Below are 17,585 nucleotides of genomic sequence, written 5' to 3'. Positions count from 1 at the left end.
GCGGCGCATCGGCGGTGGCAGCGGCGCATGCGGCCCAGGCTCAAGCCCGGCGGCGGCGGCGGCGGCGGCGGGCAGTCAGAGGACCCGGGGCCAGCCGGAGCTCTGGCAGCGGCTGCTGCAGCATCGGAGGGAAGAGGAGGAGGGGGAGGAGGAGCAGCCAGGCGAACGCGGAGGCAGCGGCCCGGCCCGGGCTGCGCAGGTGAGCCCCCGGGGCAGCAGGCCCTGCGCCTTCCCGGGGCAGGCAGGGAGGGGGCACTGGGCGGGGAGCCGGCCTGCCCTGCGGCAGGGCCCAGGTAGGGCATCTTCCCACGGGTGCCTGATCCCCAGGGTACAACACCCAGGGCTCGGCGGGCCTGGCATCTCACTCCCTAGCTCCCCTCATCCTCCCACGGCCTGGGGGCAGCTCGCGGGGTGGGGAGGGCGCGGGGGTGTGCGGTAATGCGGGGACCCGGGCGTGCTAATTGGACCACTTCCCATGGGGCCTTGGCTTTGGAGGACTGTGGGACAGGACAGGGTCAGAGTGTCCTCCTGAACCCGTGGCACCTGGTTCACTCCCTGCTCATCCATCCTGGGGGAGGTGGGGGCGCAGGTGTAGGACTGGAGGTTCTGGGGCCCTCCAGGGATGGAGTCACCTCCCGAATTCACACACCCAGCCCGGGGCTCTCTCCAACCCACTCCTTGCTCCCGGTAACCACGTGGTGCCCCAGGCATCCCCAGGATCTCCCTGCCCTGGCGGGGTCCCTGCCTTTCTCTGGGCCTACAGGCCGGCTTCTCCCCTCCCCACCCCCTTCTATTGGGCTTCCGAGAAAAGAATGACCTGCACCCCCCAATTCTTCTGTCCTCCTCCAGAGGGGAGTGTGGGAGAGCCAGGGTACCCCGGAATGGACAGCTCTCCCGTATCCCAGGGTGCGAAGGCTCCTCCACTTTGTCCCATCAGCCCCAGAGCTCACAGAATGAACTTCTTATTCCCCCAGAGGGTAAGGTTTAGAAGTGATGGGGAGCTTTGAAATCATGCCACCAGGGCAGCCGGGAACCCTTATTTTACAGATGAAGAAACAAGAGATGAAATAACCCTGGCCCCAAGCTCTCAGGCCTTCTTTCTGTTTCTCTCCCTGGAACCATCTATTTACTCCGAAAGGCTCCATTCTCTGCCCCCGTTCCCTCACTACTGACTCACTTCCCAACTTTTCGAAGCCTCAGCTTCTAACCCTTCTCTCAAAAGATACAGATAACTTGCTGGTTTCAGCTGTGCCCTACTCTTGGTGACCCCATTTGAGGGTTTCTTGGCAGAGATACTGGACTGATTTGTCATTTCCTTCTCCAACTCATTTTACAGGTGAGGAAACTGAGGCAAACAGGGCAAAATGACTTGCCTAGGGTTACACAGTCAGTAAGAAGTGTCTGAGGCCACATTTGAACTCAGGACTCCAGGTCTGGTGCTCTATCCACTGCGCCAACTAGCTGATAATCTCTTCCTTGCTAAATCCCATGGTCCTTTGCCAGGCCTCTTCCTCCTTGATTTTTGGGTAGCTTTGACATGATTGCCAGCCTCTTCCTTTTAGACACTCTTCTCCCATGGCGTGGGTGACACTGATCTCTCCTGATCCCCCTCTTCCTTTACAGAGCCTTCCTACATTTTCTCTTCCTTTAAGCGTACCACCTTGTCTTATAGCTCTAGCCAACTCCTGCCTCTTCCTCACCTAATCCTCCAGATTTAGAGAATCACCAGCTGCCTCCTGGAAAACCATCTCATGTCCATCCACCTCAGCCTTATCCCTCCACAATCCCTCCTGGCACCAGCTGTGCCCTCCCTCCCCCCCCCCCCCCCCCCAGTGCTCTCTGGAACCCTTATTCTGTCATCAGTCAGGGATGTACTAGACAGCAATCAGTGCTTGCTGGTTGATTAACAGCCTACTTTTCATCTTAGATCTTCTCTGTGCACTTTCCTCCTTCTGCTACTCCGGTTAAACAGGTTCCTCAAGGGGACACTGTTCTATCCAGTCCTGGATGCTTCTCCCCCAGCTGAATGAGCTCCTCAGGGCCACTTCTAGACCCAAGCCGTGCTGCCATCCCTCAGAATCCTTTCTTTAATGTTCCTGATCCCAGTCCCCTGTCCAGATCCTGGCAGGAGTTCTCTACCAGCCTCTTCCTTTGTCAAGGAATCAAATAGCTTGCTCACAGTCTTCTTCAGAACCCCGACTTTTACCCTTATGGTTAGAGACTTCAGCATACATAGGAATGTTTCCTTATCAGCTTCCTCAACTCCACCACTGAGCCACCTACAAAGATGATCTCACCCTTGACCTCACCATCCCCCCTCCATGTTCCACTTTCATGACAAGAACTAGGAAATCCCTTTCTCTGACCCCATCCTTCCATTGCTCACTGAGTCTCACCCTCTGCCTCCCCCCTCCCCCTCCCCCCCTTCAGTAAGGTTTCTTTTTTTCCAATGACATGTAAAAACAATTTGGGGCATTCAGTGCTTTTTTAATTTATTTTTTAAACCTTTAACTTCTGTGTATTGGCTCCAAGGCGAAAGAGTGGTAAAGGTAGGCAATGGGGGTCAAGTGACTTGCCCAGGGTCAGGTCACACAGCTGGGAAGTGTCTGAGGCCAGATTTGAACCCAGGACCTCCCATCTCTAGGCCTGGCTCTCAATCCACTGAGCTACCCAGCTGCCTACTTTGGGCTCTATTTCTTTTTTTCTTTTAATTTTTAAACCCTTAACTTCTGTGTATTGACTCCTAGGTGGAAGAGTGGTAAGGGTGGGCAATGGGGGTCAAGTGACTTGCCCAGGGTCACACAGCTGGGAAGTGTCTGAGACCAGATTTGAACCTAGGACCTCCTGGCTCTAGGCCTGGCTTTCAATCCACTGAGCCACACAGCTGCCCCTAGGCATTCAGTTTTTAACATTTGTCTCACCTCTTCAAATTCTGTTATTCTGTGGCCTTAATGTTTCCTCTAGTCTCTCCATCCCTTCTCCTGCACTATCATCTCCACCCTGGCTGGCTTTACTCCTTTCCCAGTCTTGGTCCTGGAGTTAACCAGTTCAACCATCCTCCCTATTCGACTTTCTTGACCCCTTGTCCTGTCAATGCTTATGCTGTTCTAAACCCTAACCAGGAATGGCTTTCTCCCAGTCTTTCTCTTCTCCCATCCTTGATCACATCAGCAGTTTCAGTGGTGCTACAATAAATCTTATACACTTCCCAGCTGGGTCTACCGAAAACATATATTGTTGTTCTTCAGTCCTTTCAACTGTGTCCGACTTCTAGTGACCCCATTTGGGGTTTTCTTTTCTTTTCTTTCTTTTTTTTTTTTTAAACTCTTACCTTCTGTCTTAAAATCAATCTTGTGTATTGGCTCCAAGGCAGAAGAGTGGTAAGAGCTAGGCAATGGGGGTTAAGTGACTTGCCCAGGGTCACACAGCTAGGAAGTGTCTGAGGCTAGATTTGAACCCAGGACCTCCCATCTCTAGGCCTGGCTCTCAATCCAATGAGCCACCCAGCTTCCCCTTGGGGTTTTCTTGGCAGAGATACTGGAGTAGCTTGCCATATCCTTCTCCAGTTTGTTTTACAGATGAGGAAACCGAGGCCAACAGGGTAACATGACTTGCCCAGGGTCACATAGCTATTTGGAAGAGTCAGAGGACAGATTTGAACTCAGGAAGATGAGTCTTTTTGACTTCAGACCTGATATTCTCTCTACTATACCACCTAGTTGCTCCCACAAATGTATATTATGGAATCTCAGTTGGGTTCTCATTGCCACAGAGCAATCCAATGTACTCTTCCCTCATTGACTCTTTATGTCAATAACTGCTGCAAACCTTGCTTCTCTCCATAAGTCTCCCACACTATTCCCTCCTCACTCCTCAGCAAAGCACTTCATTTCATTCTCTACTGAGAGAATAGAGCTGTTTAATGTCATTTCCCTTTCTTCTGCTGCTCTGTAGCTCAAGTTCCTTTCATATCCTCCTTCTCTCTCTCTCTCTCTCTCTCTCTCTCTCTCTCTCTCTCTCTCTCTCTCTTCCCTCCTTCTCTCTCTGTCTCTCTGTTTCTCCTCCCTTCCTTTCTCTCTCCTCCCTCCCTCTCTCTCCCTTTCTCTTTCTCTCTCCTTCCTCCTTCTCTTTCCTCCCTCTCTCTCTATCTCTGTCTGTCTGTCTGTCTCTCTCTCTCTCTCTGTCTCCCTCTGTCTCTCTCCTCCCTCTTCCTCTCTCTCTCTTTCTCTCTTTCTCTGTCTCTCTCGTCTCTCTCTCTCTCTGTCTCTGTCTCTCTCATCTCTCTCTCTTTCTCTCCCTCTGTCTCTCTCCTCCCTCCTTTTCTTCCCTCCCTCTCTCTCTCTCTCTCTTTTAATTTTTAAACCCTTACCTTTGGAATCAGTATCAATTCTAAGGCAGCTTAGCACCAAGAGGTCGGCAAGTGAGGTTAAGCGATTTACCCAGGGTCTCATAGCTAAGAAGTGTCTGAAGCTAGAGTTGAACTCAGGATCTCCTGTCTCTAGGTCTGGCTCTAACCACTTAACCACCCAACTGCCCTGAGGAGCCTATGGTCTTTTTTTTTTTTTTTTTTTAATTTAACCCTTACCTTCTGCCTTAGAATCAATACTGTGTATTGGTTCTATAAGATTAAAATTAATATACAATAACTCCAAGTGTTATATTTTATAAGATTTACTAATAATCACTTGAAGTTGAGGAAATAGAAAAAGTGGAGTAAAGAGGACTAGGAAGTATCCGAGGGCAGATCTGAACCCAGGACCTCCTGTCTCTAAATCCACTGAGTTACCTACCTGCCCTAAGTAGCCTACATTTTACTGGGAGAAGATAGAGAATTGATCTGTGGTTTCAGTAGGACATAGAACTCTTAGGTGGTGAAACTCCTTTTTTTTAAACCTTTAACTTCTGTGTATTGGCTCATAGGTGGAGAGTGGTAAGGGTGGGCAATGGGGGTGAAGTGACTTGCCCAGGGTCACACAGCTGGGAAGTATCTGAGGCCAGATTTGAACCCAGGACCTCCTGTCTCTAGGCCTGACTCTTTTTTTAAATTTTAAACATTTATTAATATTCATTTTTAATGTGGTTACATGATTCATGCTCCTACTTTCCCCTTCACCCCCCGCATTCCCCCTATTCTACGCCTGACTCTTAATCCACTGAGCTACCCAGCTGCCCTGAAATTCCTTTTTCCTAATGCATCTTCCAACTTAGAAGGGGCAGGTAGGCGGCTGGCTGCAGAGTGCATGGAGTTCTGGGCCTGGAGTCAGGAAGACTTACTTTTTTGAGTTCAAATCCAGCCTCAATCACTTCCAAGTTGTGTGACCCTGGGCAAGTCACTTCACTCTGTTGGCCTCTGTTTCCTCATCTGGAGAATGAGCTGGAGAAGGGAATGGCAAACCCTCCGGGATCTTTGCCAAGAAAACCCCAAAAGAGACCACAAAGAGTGGGATACAAAGAGAAATGCCTGAGTCCATACAGGGCCTTAGAACGCTAAGAGGCCAAGTGGCAGGATTTAAAGAAAAGGTCTTTCTGGCTTTGAGATCAGCGTTCTCCCTCTCACACCGTGCTGTTTCACATAAACCAATAGCTACGAACAAGACAGACACACAGTAGATGGAAGGTAACTTTGGGGGGGAGCCCAGAGCATAGGAGCAGCTAAGCGGTGACGTGGAAAAAGTGTTGGGTCTGGTGTCAGGAAGGCTCGAGTTCAAGTCTCGTCTCAAATACTTTCCAGCCCTATGATCTTGGGTAAGTCATTTAACCTCTGTCTACCTCAGTTTCCTCAGCTGCAAAATGGGGATAATAATAGCAGCACCTCTTTCTAGGTTCTTTATCGGGAGCAGATGAGATCCTGTTTGTGGAGTGCTTGACACATAGTAGATACGTTATAAATGTTCATATTTATTATTATTGAAACACTTTGCAAAAGTGACAAATTCTAGTTATCGTCATTGTTTTCTTCTGCTTCCTCATCCTTAAAACAGCCTTAATGTGGCCCCCGTTCTGTGCTCAGAAGCTATAAGCCTGGATCGCTCCACTCTTTCACAGGGCAGACCCCAGGAGAGCCCACTGAGGCCATCTCCATCTCGGAAGTCACTTTACAACCCTCCACAGCCCATTTCTGGTCTCATCACTCAGGCAAGCGTCTGTCCTCAAGGCCAGCAGGATTCTCTGTTACAAACCGCTTAATTCCTAGCTTTTGCTTTCATATCACATAGGCTTCCTACTGGATCTCTTTCTCCTCTGCTCCCTTCCGGAGGGTATCTGTCATAGCAAAGAAGAAAAAAAGAATTCGGTAAAACCAGCCAACGTGTCACAAAAGCCTGAGCTTATCCGCAGTGTCTCGTCCCCATGGCCTCCCACCTCTGTTAAGAAGTCTGAGGAGGGGACTCAGTGGATTGAGAGCCAGGCTTAGAGATGGGAGGTCCTGGGTTCAAATCTGGATTCAGAAACTTCCTAGCTGTGTGACCCTGGGTAAGTCACTTCACCCCCATTGCTTAGCCCTTACCACTCTTCCACTTGGAACCAATGCCCAGTATTCATTTTAAGACAGAAGAGAAGTGTTTTAAAAAGCCTCCTTGGGCAGCTGGGTAGCTCAGTGGATTGAGAGTCAGGCCTAGTGACAGGAGGTCCTAGGTTCAAATCCGGCCTCAGACACTTCCCAGCTGTGTGACCCTGGGCAAGTCACTTGACCCCTATTGCCCACCCTTACCACTCTTCCACCTATGAGCCAATACACAGAAGTTAAGGGTTAAAAAAAAAAAAAGCCTCCTCATAGGGCTTCTTTGGGGCCAAACCTTTTGTTGTTCAGTCCTTTTCAGTCATGTCTCACTCTTCCTGTCTCCATTTGTTGTTGGGGTTTTTTTTGGGGGGGGCAAAGATACTGGAATGGTTTGCCATTTCCTTTTCCAGCTCTTTTTACAGACGAGGAAACTGAGGCCAATAGGGTTGAGTGACTTGTCCAGGGTCACACAGCTAAGAAGTGTCTGAGACAGGATTTGCACTCACAAAGATGAGCTTCTCTGACTTCAGGTCACCCTACCAGCTAGCCACCCCTCCGTCACTATAATTCCTCAGCATTGTTCGGGTTGTTTTACAGTTGACGTTCTTGTTACAGTCGTTGTGTGGATTGCCTTTTTTTTATTCCTAGCACATAGTAGGCACTTAATAAATGTTTACCAATTGATGGATGGCACATTATTTTCCTGATTCTGCTTGGTTCACTCTGCATCAGTTCACGTAGGTTTTCCCAGGCTCCAGTATCTGTCCATGCTCTGGAGCCCTTCCATTCCAGGTCATTAAGCACACCGGGGGAACCTTATCAAAGGCATAGGATTCCAGGATCCTCATAGGCCAGTCCCCCATGCCATCCTAACCCATCCTATTTGCACAGTACTATTTTGTTACATTCCCATACTGCTGTTGGTTCAGCCATTCCCCAATGGCCAGGCACCCACCTGGTTCCGGTTCTTTGCTGCCAAAGAAAGTGTGGCTATGGCTATTTTGGGGCGCAGGGGGGGCCTTTGTCTTTGCCATTGACCTCCTTTAGGTAGATGCCTGGTGATGGGATCTCTGGAACGAAGGGCATGGACTTTTAGTCACACCCCCTTCTCTTCTCTCTGCTCTCTCTTGTTGGTTTTCCATATTGGTTCTCCTTGCTTCTCCATATCTGCCTGTTCCTTCTCAGTCTCCTTTGAGGTTCTAGCCCTCCCAGCTATGGATGTTCCCTCAAGATTCTCTCCTACGCTTCCTTCCTTTATCTCTCTACACCTTTGCTCATCTCCTACCAGGGAGTCAGTTGTCATTCCTGAGGTTGTGGCTTTGAGATCTATGGATCCAGTTCTAACGTCTGACCCTAACTCTGTTCTCACATCACCAAACAGGAGGTGCCACAAGATCTCGACAGGCTAAGACTGTTGGAATGGATCTAATGGGGGTACAGTTCAGTTGGGATTTGTTTAAATTTTTTTTTTAAATTTTAAACCCTTAACTTCTGTGTATTGACTTATAGGTGGAAGAGTGGTAAGGGTGGGCAATGAGGGTCAAGTGACTTGCCCAGGGTCACACAGCTGGGAAGTGTCTGAGGCTGGATTTGAACCCAGGACCTCCTGTCTCTAGGCCTGGCTCTCAATCCACTGAGCTACCCAGCTGCTCCCTTTGTTTAAAATTTGACATGGGTTTGAATGGTCCACCTCACAAATGCAGGATGGGGGAGGCATGTTTAGGCAGTTCTGAAAAAGAGCCTGGGGTTTTAATAGACCACAAGGTCTGTGCGAGTCATCTGAGGGTTGTATCAGCAAAGAAAATGAATGAGATTTGGGGCTCCACGAAGAGAGCCGGAGCTTCTAGGAATAAGGAGGTGAAGGTTACGATGTCAGATTGTAGCTGGACTGTTGGCTTCAGTTCCAGTGGCCGAGGTTCAAGGAGGGTGTTGGTAAGCTGGAGAGGGTCCAAAGGGAGCAATGGAGATGATGAAATTTGTTAAGTCAGTGAGGTCAATGAGAAAATGGGGGTGTTTAGGCTGGACTCAGTGGGGAGTGCGATTTCAGTCATTCTCAGTTGTTCTTGACTCTTTGTGACTTCAGTTGGCGTTTTCTTGGCAGAGACTAGAGTAGTTGGCCATTTCCTCTCCGGCTCATTTTACAGATGAGAAAACTGAGGCAAACAGGGTTAAGTAACTTGCCCAGCATCACAGAGCTAAGTGCCTGAGGTCAAATCAGGAAGATGAGTCTTCTTGACCCCAGTCCCAACAGTCTATCTATTTCACCACCTAGCTGCCCACTCCAGTGGCCACGACCCTAATTTAGGCCTTCACGACCTCTCGGACAGTAGCAAGAACTTCCTGATTACTTGGATTCTTGACCGACTTTGAATCCTTCCTTAGACACTTCCTAGCTACTCTTACGAGGGAAAACAGGGGGTTAACTTAAATATGTATCTGGGTTCAGAAGGGTGAGTAGGAGACAGGGATGGACCAAACAAGCCAGGGAAACTGGGTTTAGCTGTTTGGAAATGGCAGTTGACAGGAGTGACCATTGGGCTTTAACTGTCACACTGCTCCACCTAGACAGGGAGTCTGTGAAACCAGCAAGTAAATGACAAGAGGGTTTATAAACACGGGTTTTATGAAAGAAAACTATGGTCTGGCTCAGTGATTCCCAAACTTTTCTGGCCTGTCGCCCCCTTTCCAGAAAAAATATGATTTAGCAGGGGCAGCTGGGTAGCTCAGTGGATTGAGAGTTAGGGCTAGAGACAGGAGGTCCTGGGTTCAAGTCCGGCCTCAGACACTTCCCAGCTGTGTGACCCTGGGCAAGTCACTTGACCCCCATTGCCCACCCTTACCACTCTTCCACCTATGAGTCAATACACAGAAGTTAAGGGTTTAAAAATTTAAAAAAAAAATTATAAAAAAAATATGACTTAGCCCCCCAGAAATTAATTTTTTTTAAATTTTAATAGCAATTAATAGGAAAGATCAATGCCCCTGTGGCCATCACCACTTCCTGGATCGCTGCAGCACCCACCAGGGGGCGGTGGCGCCCACTTTGGGAATCACTGATCTAAAGGATGGGAATGGGATTTTCTATACTTCCAGACTATGGGCAAGCCACAGGGTCAGGGGAGGGACTTATCTACACTGAACTGAGAACTAAAGCAAGGCAGGGCCCAAAGAATAGCAGGACTGAAGTGGGTATCCTCACAGCAGAGTCCTGACACACTCCAGCAATGTTGCAGCTCCTCCAGGACTCCTTCAGGTGGGTAGACCTGGGAGCTCACCCAGCCCAAGTTAACCAGCAACTCAGGTTGGGATTAATAGTCTCTACCAAAAAATCTCCCACAAGTAGATGACAGTCTTCCTTCTGGATCCCAGGAAATCAGGGTACAAACCCCACTTCCTCTGAGGCCTCCCAGGAGTCAGTTACAACTTGTCTCCAACCACCATGGAGTCCATCTCAGAGAGAGAAGCCACACTTCCTGCTTCCCCATTCCATTTAGAATCCTGCAGCCCTGCCTGCTAAGTCTCCGAAATACTCATTTATTAATTTTTCTCACAACACTACGTGACCCTGGGCAGATCATTTAAACTCTGAGGCTCAGTTTCCTTATTAGAAAAATAATTATAGAATTGATTCCATGGGATTTTGGTGAGGACCTAATGAGATGATAAATATAAACCACTTTGAGGACCTTAAAGGACTATATAAATTCTAGCGAATGTTATTTCCCTGCCTCCTATTGCTCTTCCTAAAACATAGGTCCAGTTAGGTTATTCACCTTTTCAAGAACCTTCAATGGCTCCCTATTTATCACTTCTAGGATCAAACACACATTTCTCTTTTTTTGGCATTTAAACTCACTCCAGCCTCCCTTTCTAGACTTATTATACATTATTACACAATACATTCCCATTGCCCTAATGTACTTGCCTTTCCCTAGCCTCTCCCCTCCCATCTCCTTATTCTGTGCTCAGGCAGGTTATCTCTTGTGCCTGGAAAGTTCTTTCCCCTCAACTCTTCGTTTCAGGACTCCTTGCTTCCTTCACAGGTCAGCACACGAGCCAGCCACCTTTTGTATGAGGCCCTTCCTGATACCTCCTGCGGTTTGTACCCTCCCTTCCAAATATTTCTCCCTATTTTTGTTGTTCAGACATGTCCAACTCTTCATGACCCCATTTGGGGTTTTCTTGGCAAAGATATTGGAATGGTTGTCCATTTCCTTCTTTGGCACATTTTACAATTGAGGAAACTGAGGCAAACCAGTTGTGTTCCGACTCTTTGTGACCCTATTTTTGGGTTTTCTTGGCAGAGATACTGGAGAGATTTGCTATTTCCTTCTCCAGTTCATTTTATAGATGAAGAAACTGAGGCAAACCAGTTGTGCCTGAATCTTCATGATCCCATTTGGGGTTTTCTTGGCAAAAATATTGGTGTGGTTTTCTATTTCCTTCTCCAGCTCATTTTGCAGGTGAGGAAATTGAGGCAAACCAGTTGTGTCTGACTCTTTGTGACCCCATTTCAGAGTTTCCTTGGCCAAGATACTGGTGTAGTTTTCTATTTCCTTCTTTAGCTCATTTTACAGATGAAGAAACTGAGGCCAACAAAAGTTAAGTGACTTGCCCAGGGTCACACAGTTAGGAAGTGTCTGAGGCCAGATTTAAACTCACGACCTCCCGTCTCTGGGCCTGGCTCTTTATCCACTGAGCCACCCAGCTGTCTCACCATTGACTTTTTGTTTGTTTGTTTGTTTTTTTAATTTTAAACCCTTAACTTCTGTGTATTGACTTATAGGTGGAAGAGTGGTAAGGGTGGGCAATGGGGGTCAAGAGACTTGCCCAGGGTCACACAGCTTGGGAAGAGTCTGAGGCTGGATTTGAACCCAGGACCTCCCGTCTCTAGGCCTGGTTCTCAATCCACTGAGCTACCCAGCTGCCCCTCACCATTGACTTTTAACTCTCCAACTCTATGCCCTGTGCCACCTAACTACATGAGCCTAGGAAGGTCATTTAACCCCTCTTTGCCTCAGTTTCCTCATCTCTAAAATGAGGACAATAATAGCACCTACCTACCTCCCAGGGTTATTGTGAGAGTGAAATAGGATAATTATTTTTCTTAATTTTTATTTTTTAAAAATATTTTTCCATGTTTCAAATGGGTTAATTCTTGTAAAAAGCTTCGCCCAATGGCTGGCCCTTAGAAAGCCCTCTATAAATGTTAGCTATTATTATTCCCCCACGTGTCACTGCCCCCAATGCCTGGCTCATTCCCATTTCTTAGAACCCCTGGCTTCTTCAGGGTTCACCTCGTGGGACGGCCTCCTCCTCTGGGCAGCCTTCCCTGATTCCCCAGTTACGCCTGCCCTCTCCTTCCCCTTCCAATAGAAGCTCCTTGAGGACAGAGACTCTTGCTAGTCTTTTCTTCGTGTGCCCAGAAGGCATCTGAGGACTCTTTGCTGGATGGGCCCCTCTAGGGTTGGCTAGGATGGGATGTCAGGCCGGACCCTAACTCTGCCCCTTCCCCGACATGATTGCCCTCTTGAGTCAGACGCCCCATTCTCTGGTCCCCAAACTCTCCCGTCTCGATGCTGTTGTCATACTGTTCCCCAGCCCCAACGGCCTCCCTTCTGCCCCAGGAGAAGGCTGGGCCAGGCTAGAGGATTTGGGTTAGAATCTTGCTTCTTCGGGGATCCTGGGTTAGTCACTCGAGGTCTCGCCTGTGAGACCCACTCAGCTTGGTATCTGCGATCCTGAGGCCTGTGGCCGAGCCTCAGTTTACCCTGCTGTAAAATGAGAAGAGTGGCTGAGAGGACCTTCCTGCGTGCTTGGTGACTGTGATCTTAGGTCCTGCACAGCCCTTTTCCCGTCCTTCTCTAAGGAACAGGTGATAGGATAATGGCGCCTCTTAGTTATCCGTGTGTCTGTTCTTCCCTCCTCATCCGAGTGGGCAAAGAGTAGGACTTTGTGTCTTGCTGGCTACTGAATGGGCCAGTGGGGAGCCTCCCATTGATTTTGGGGATGCCGAGAGGCCGGGAGTGCTGGCCTCGGAGGGAGGCGCTTCTGATGGACCGCTTTCTCTCCCCCCAAAGGCCTGCACATTCCCCCATGGCCCACGTCGGCCCCGGAGAACTGGACAACATGGAGGGGCCTCCCTCGGTCAACAACAACAATCCCACCCGATGGGAGAGCCCCGAGCGGGGCTGGGATCGGGAAGCCCCGGCAGCCCCAGCAGCAGCTTCTGGGTCAGCCAATGCAGCTGCCTCCCTCTTTGAGTGTTCCCGAATCAAGGCATTGGCAGGTGACCCACGGGAAGCCTGGGAGGGATCTGGGGCAAGTGGGCCCCAGAGGCAGGGGTAACGGGGCCCTGGGGAGCCGGAGACCTGGGGAGGCAGGGACTGGGGAGCTGGAGACCTGGGGAGGCAGGGACTGAGGCCTTGGGGTGCCGGAGACCTGGGGAGGCAGGGACTGGGGAGCCGGAGACCTGGGGAGGCAGGGACTGGGGCCTTGGGGTGCCAGAGACCTGGGGAGGCAGGGACTGGGGCCCTAGAACTTGGGGCCAGGTGGACTAAGAACTCTGATGAGGCTGGGGAAGCAGCGGGGTGACCTTGCTCCCTAGATGAGCGGGAGGCTGTACAGAAGAAGACATTCACCAAGTGGGTGAATTCTCACCTGGGGCGAGTGGGCTGCCGCATCAGCGACCTGTACGGAGACCTGCGCGATGGCTACGTGCTCACCCGACTTCTGGAGGTGCTGTCAGGGGAGCAGCTGGTGAGGAGAGGCCGGGCGGGGGCTGGCCGGGGAGCCACATGGGATGAAAAAGGGCCACGTCTGCATTGTCTCTCTGTCCGCCGCCCCCTAGCCGCGGCCCACGCGGGGCCGCATGAGGATCCACTCCCTGGAGAACGTGGACAAGGCACTGCAGTTCCTGAAGGAACAGCGCGTCCACCTGGAGAACGTGGGCTCCCATGATATTGTGGATGGGAACCACCGGCTCACGCTCGGGCTCGTCTGGACCATCATCCTTCGCTTCCAGGTACTTCCAGGACCCAGAATCCCTTCTCGTCTCCCCACAGGAGGAGAAGTGTCGCCCTGATCCAGAACTTTGTCTCTGGCGCTTTTCTTCTGCCCCCTTTCCTTCTCCTAACCTGGGAATTCTCTAAAGGCCCCCACAGGAATCTAGATGCCCCCAGAGCCCAACCAAGGCCCGCGGAGGAGTCTCAGACTCTTTCACTGACCTCAAAACTCCATTCTCAGGTCTTGATCCATAAACCTACAATGGTTCCCCAACTATCCTAGAGCTCTCATCTAGACTTTGCTAGCTCTTGCCCTGACCTAGAACTCAGGTCTCCAATACCTTCCCACATTCAGGAATCTGGAACACTCACGGTGATCTAGAAATCCTAACTACAAGCCTGGAACTCTCACTCTGACCCAGAATTCCATTTTAGTACCCTTCTAAAATCACCAACTGGAAATAATATCTAACCCCATTATCTCCCCTCTCCACTGACTTTGAAATGTGTGCCCTACCCTAGAACCCGGGACCTGGGAGTCTACATGGACCTTCCTGGGAGCCTGGATTTCTTCCTGTGTTCTTACTCTGACTCAGATTCTAAAACTCACCCTGCCCGAGATGCTGTCATTTTCACCCTGATTCAGATCCCATTTCTGGAACCCGAAGACCTGGAGAATCTGAACCTTTCCTCCTGGCCTAGGACAGTCCTATAACTTCCACTAACTATAGAACCTTTTCCACTTTCTTTTATCTTCTTAAAGTATAGGTATAACAGGTATGGCAGTGTGGTAGCCCAGCCTTAACTTTGGCTTCCCAGGTGTCTGAAATGCTTGCCGTAATCTAGAATGGAATTTGAAAGATTCACTCTGACCTGGAACATTCCCTTACCTGCGAGTCTAGTACTCTCATTCTGTCCCAGAAGCAAACTCAGAATTCTCCCCTAGGAGCCTTAATTCTTTTTTTTTCTCCCACTAGCAATCAAAGTTTAATTTTTTTTCTTCCTCCTACATCCCTTTACCCTAGTTGTGTGATGCTGGACAAGTCACTTAACCTCTGTCTGCCTCAGTTTCTTCCACTGTAAAAATGGGGATAATAGCCATAACCCTTACCTCCTAGAGTTGCTATGAGGGTCAAATTAGATGATATTCATAAAATGCTTAGCACAATGCCTGCTTACACAGTAGGCACTAAATAATGTTTTTTTCCTTTCTGAGATATTCATAAGCAAAAGAAAATTATCATATTGGTCACGTCCAAAAAATATGTTTCATTCTGCATATTTATTCCCTTAGTTCTCTGGCAGGAGGTGGGGAGCATTCTTTTTTTTTTTTATAAGATATTTCATTTAACAATTTTGCATGTCCTAACAATTTTCAACCTATGTTTTCCAAAATGATAGGATCCAAATTCTCTCTTTCCCTTCCCTCCTCTCTCCTGGAAATGGAAAGCAATTTAATCTGGGTTATACATGTGTTATCATGCAAAACATACTTCCATATTGCTCAGTGTTGTAAGAGAATATTCCTATAAAATCAAAACCAATGGGAATGATTCTTTAGCACTGGTTGTTTGGAATCCTGGTTGTTAGGGTAGCTAGGTATCCCAATGGATAGAGCACCAGGTCTGGAGTTAGGAGGATCTAGGTTCAAATATGTCTTCAAATACTTCCTTGCTGTATGACCCTAGGCAAGTCATTTAACCCTGATTGCCTAGACCTTACTACTCTTCTGTCTTAGAACTGAGACTAAACAGAAGGTAAGTATTCTTTTTTCTTTTCTTTTTTTTTTTTAATCCTGGTTGGTCCTTTTATTGGTCTGAATTCTTAAGTCATTCAAAACTGTTTCATTTCCCATGTTGATATGTTGATATTATAGTATACATTGTTCTCCTGATTCTCACTTTACTTTGCATCAGTTCATAGAAATCTTCCCAGGTTTCTCTGAAACCATCTCCTTCATTGTTTCCTCCAGCATAGTAACATTCCATCATATTCATATACCATAACTTGTTCAGCCACCCTCCAATAGGACAACCCTCCCATTTTTGGCCACTGTAAAAAGAGCTGCTAGAAATATTTTTTGTAAATATCACTTTTTCCCTCTCTTTTTAAATCTCCTTAGGGTATCCGCCTAATAGTGACATCTCAACCTTAATTCTTATCTCAGTCTCATATCCCATTCATAAACCCCCCATCATGTATTATACTCATTCTGACCCAAAACCTTTCTTTTTCTTTTTCTTTATTTCTTTTTTAAATTTTAAAAAATTTCCATGGTTCCATGATTCATGTTTTCCTCCTCCCCTCATCCTTCCCCCATCCTGGAGTTGACAAGCAATCCCACTGGATTATACATACACACACGTGTGTGTATGTGTGTGTGTGTGTATATAATCACCAGAACCCATTTCCATATTATTCATTTTTGTAAAAGAGCAGTCCTTTAAAACCAAAACCCCAAATCACCTACCCAAACAAACAAGTGATAAATCACGTTTTCTTCTGCATGTCTACTCCCACAGTTCTTTCTCTAGAGGTGGAGAGCATTCTTTCTCATAAATCCCTCAGAATTGACCTGGATCATTGCATTGCTATTAGTAGCAAAGTAAATTATCTTTGGTCATTCCACAGAATTACAGTTTCTGCGTACAATCCAGAACCCATTTTCTTGATGGAACCTAGAACTTCTAAGAAATAGATTTGGATATATTTTGTTTTTAACATCACCAATATCTTCCATTCTATACCCTAATTCCTCCCCCAGAGACATGTTTTATGATAAGGACTTTTTAAAAGAGGAAGAAAAAATTTAATAAAATTAATCAATATGTTGAAAATGTCTGACCTGGTTTCTATGCAGTGTTTCTTACCCATGAGGCCTTTCCTCTTCAGAGAGGTAGGGAAAAGTCTTGTTCCTTCTTTGAGACCAAGCTTTGAGTCTGGGACTTGGAATCTGAGTCTGTCCCAAACTAGATGTCCTTCTAAGGAGTCTGGGTTGATTAAAGGAGGATGTGGGATCTAGAATGCCATATCCAGAATAGCCTTGATGTAGGGCCCTGCCCTAACTCAGAATCCAATTCTAATATTTCATTCATGTTGAATTCTGGATTCCTGCTTTGGAGCCTCCTTGAGATGGTCTAGAACCACAATCCTAATGGTTCAGCCTTCATTCTAACCCTGATTTAATTTAAGTTATTTTGGCAAACCCATATTAAGCACCTGCTGTATGCAGAGTACTATCCTGGGGGCTAAGTAACAGTAGGCTTTCAGGTTTGTTAAGCATGTCATATGTATTATCCCCGTTGTTCTCCCTAATGACAGAACAAGAATTTCTATCCCCATTTTACAGGTGAGCAGACTGAATTTCCAAGAAGGGAAATTGCTTGCCCTGTGATCACCAATGTTGCCTCAGTTTCCCTTGATTCTGCAATCCTTGGCCCATGCCAGAAGCTCTCTTTGGAATATAAAGCCAGGAAACCAACCTCCTTGAGATATCCATTGCTATGAGAGACAATGCCTTGAGGTCCCCCAAAGTGTGTGTATTGGTGCAATCAACCTCCTTTCCCAACTTACCCATTCCTCCCTCACTATAGATTCAGGTCATCAAGATTGAGACAGAGGATAATCAGGAAACACGGTCGGCCAAAGATGCCCTGTTGCTCTGGTGTCAGATGAAGACAGCGGGGTAGGGGCTCCCCTGCCCTCTTCTGGGACCCCCTCCCCTTCTCAGAGTATGGAAAAATCTTCCGGTGGGAAGAGAGGGAGGGAGCTCTGGGCTGGGAGGTCGACTGCAGAGGATGGGGGAATGGCTGGGCACGAGGACCTCTCTCTGTCTGCCTCTGTTTCTCTGACTCTCATTTTTCTTTCTTCCTCTCCCTTTCTGTTTCTCTTTCCATGTCTCCATTCCTTTCACTTTGTGCTTTTCTGTCTAATGGTCTTTCCCAACCCCACTTCCCCTTGTCCCCTTCTCCATGGCTCTTGGTCTCTCTTGGGGTCTTTCTCTGAGGCTTTCTGCATTTGTTCTCCTGTCTCCCTTTCTCTCTCTGTCTGTCTGTCTCTCCCTCTCCCTCCCCCCTCCCTCT

General features: G+C 48.1%; 1 protein-coding gene across 1 annotated transcript in view; it reads left to right on the top strand.

The window, feature by feature from the left end:
* The first annotated feature begins 12,595 nt into the window (after positions 1-12,595).
* The window catches only part of SPTBN4 (spectrin beta, non-erythrocytic 4), a 50,794-nt gene continuing 45,804 nt past the window's right edge, over positions 12,596-17,585 (top strand). Inside the window, exons 1-3 of the mRNA XM_044668594.1 lie at positions 12,596-12,788; positions 13,107-13,258; positions 13,350-13,523. Coding sequence (XP_044524529.1) covers positions 12,596-12,788; positions 13,107-13,258; positions 13,350-13,523 — 519 coding nt within the window. The remainder of the gene's footprint in view (positions 12,789-13,106; positions 13,259-13,349; positions 13,524-17,585) is intronic.

Source organism: Gracilinanus agilis, chromosome 3 (assembly GCF_016433145.1).
Source record: "Gracilinanus agilis isolate LMUSP501 chromosome 3, AgileGrace, whole genome shotgun sequence".
Lineage (NCBI taxonomy): Eukaryota > Metazoa > Chordata > Mammalia > Didelphimorphia > Didelphidae > Gracilinanus > Gracilinanus agilis.
The sequence above is the reverse complement of the archived record's forward strand: the minus strand, read 5'-3'. Positions and strand labels throughout refer to the sequence as shown.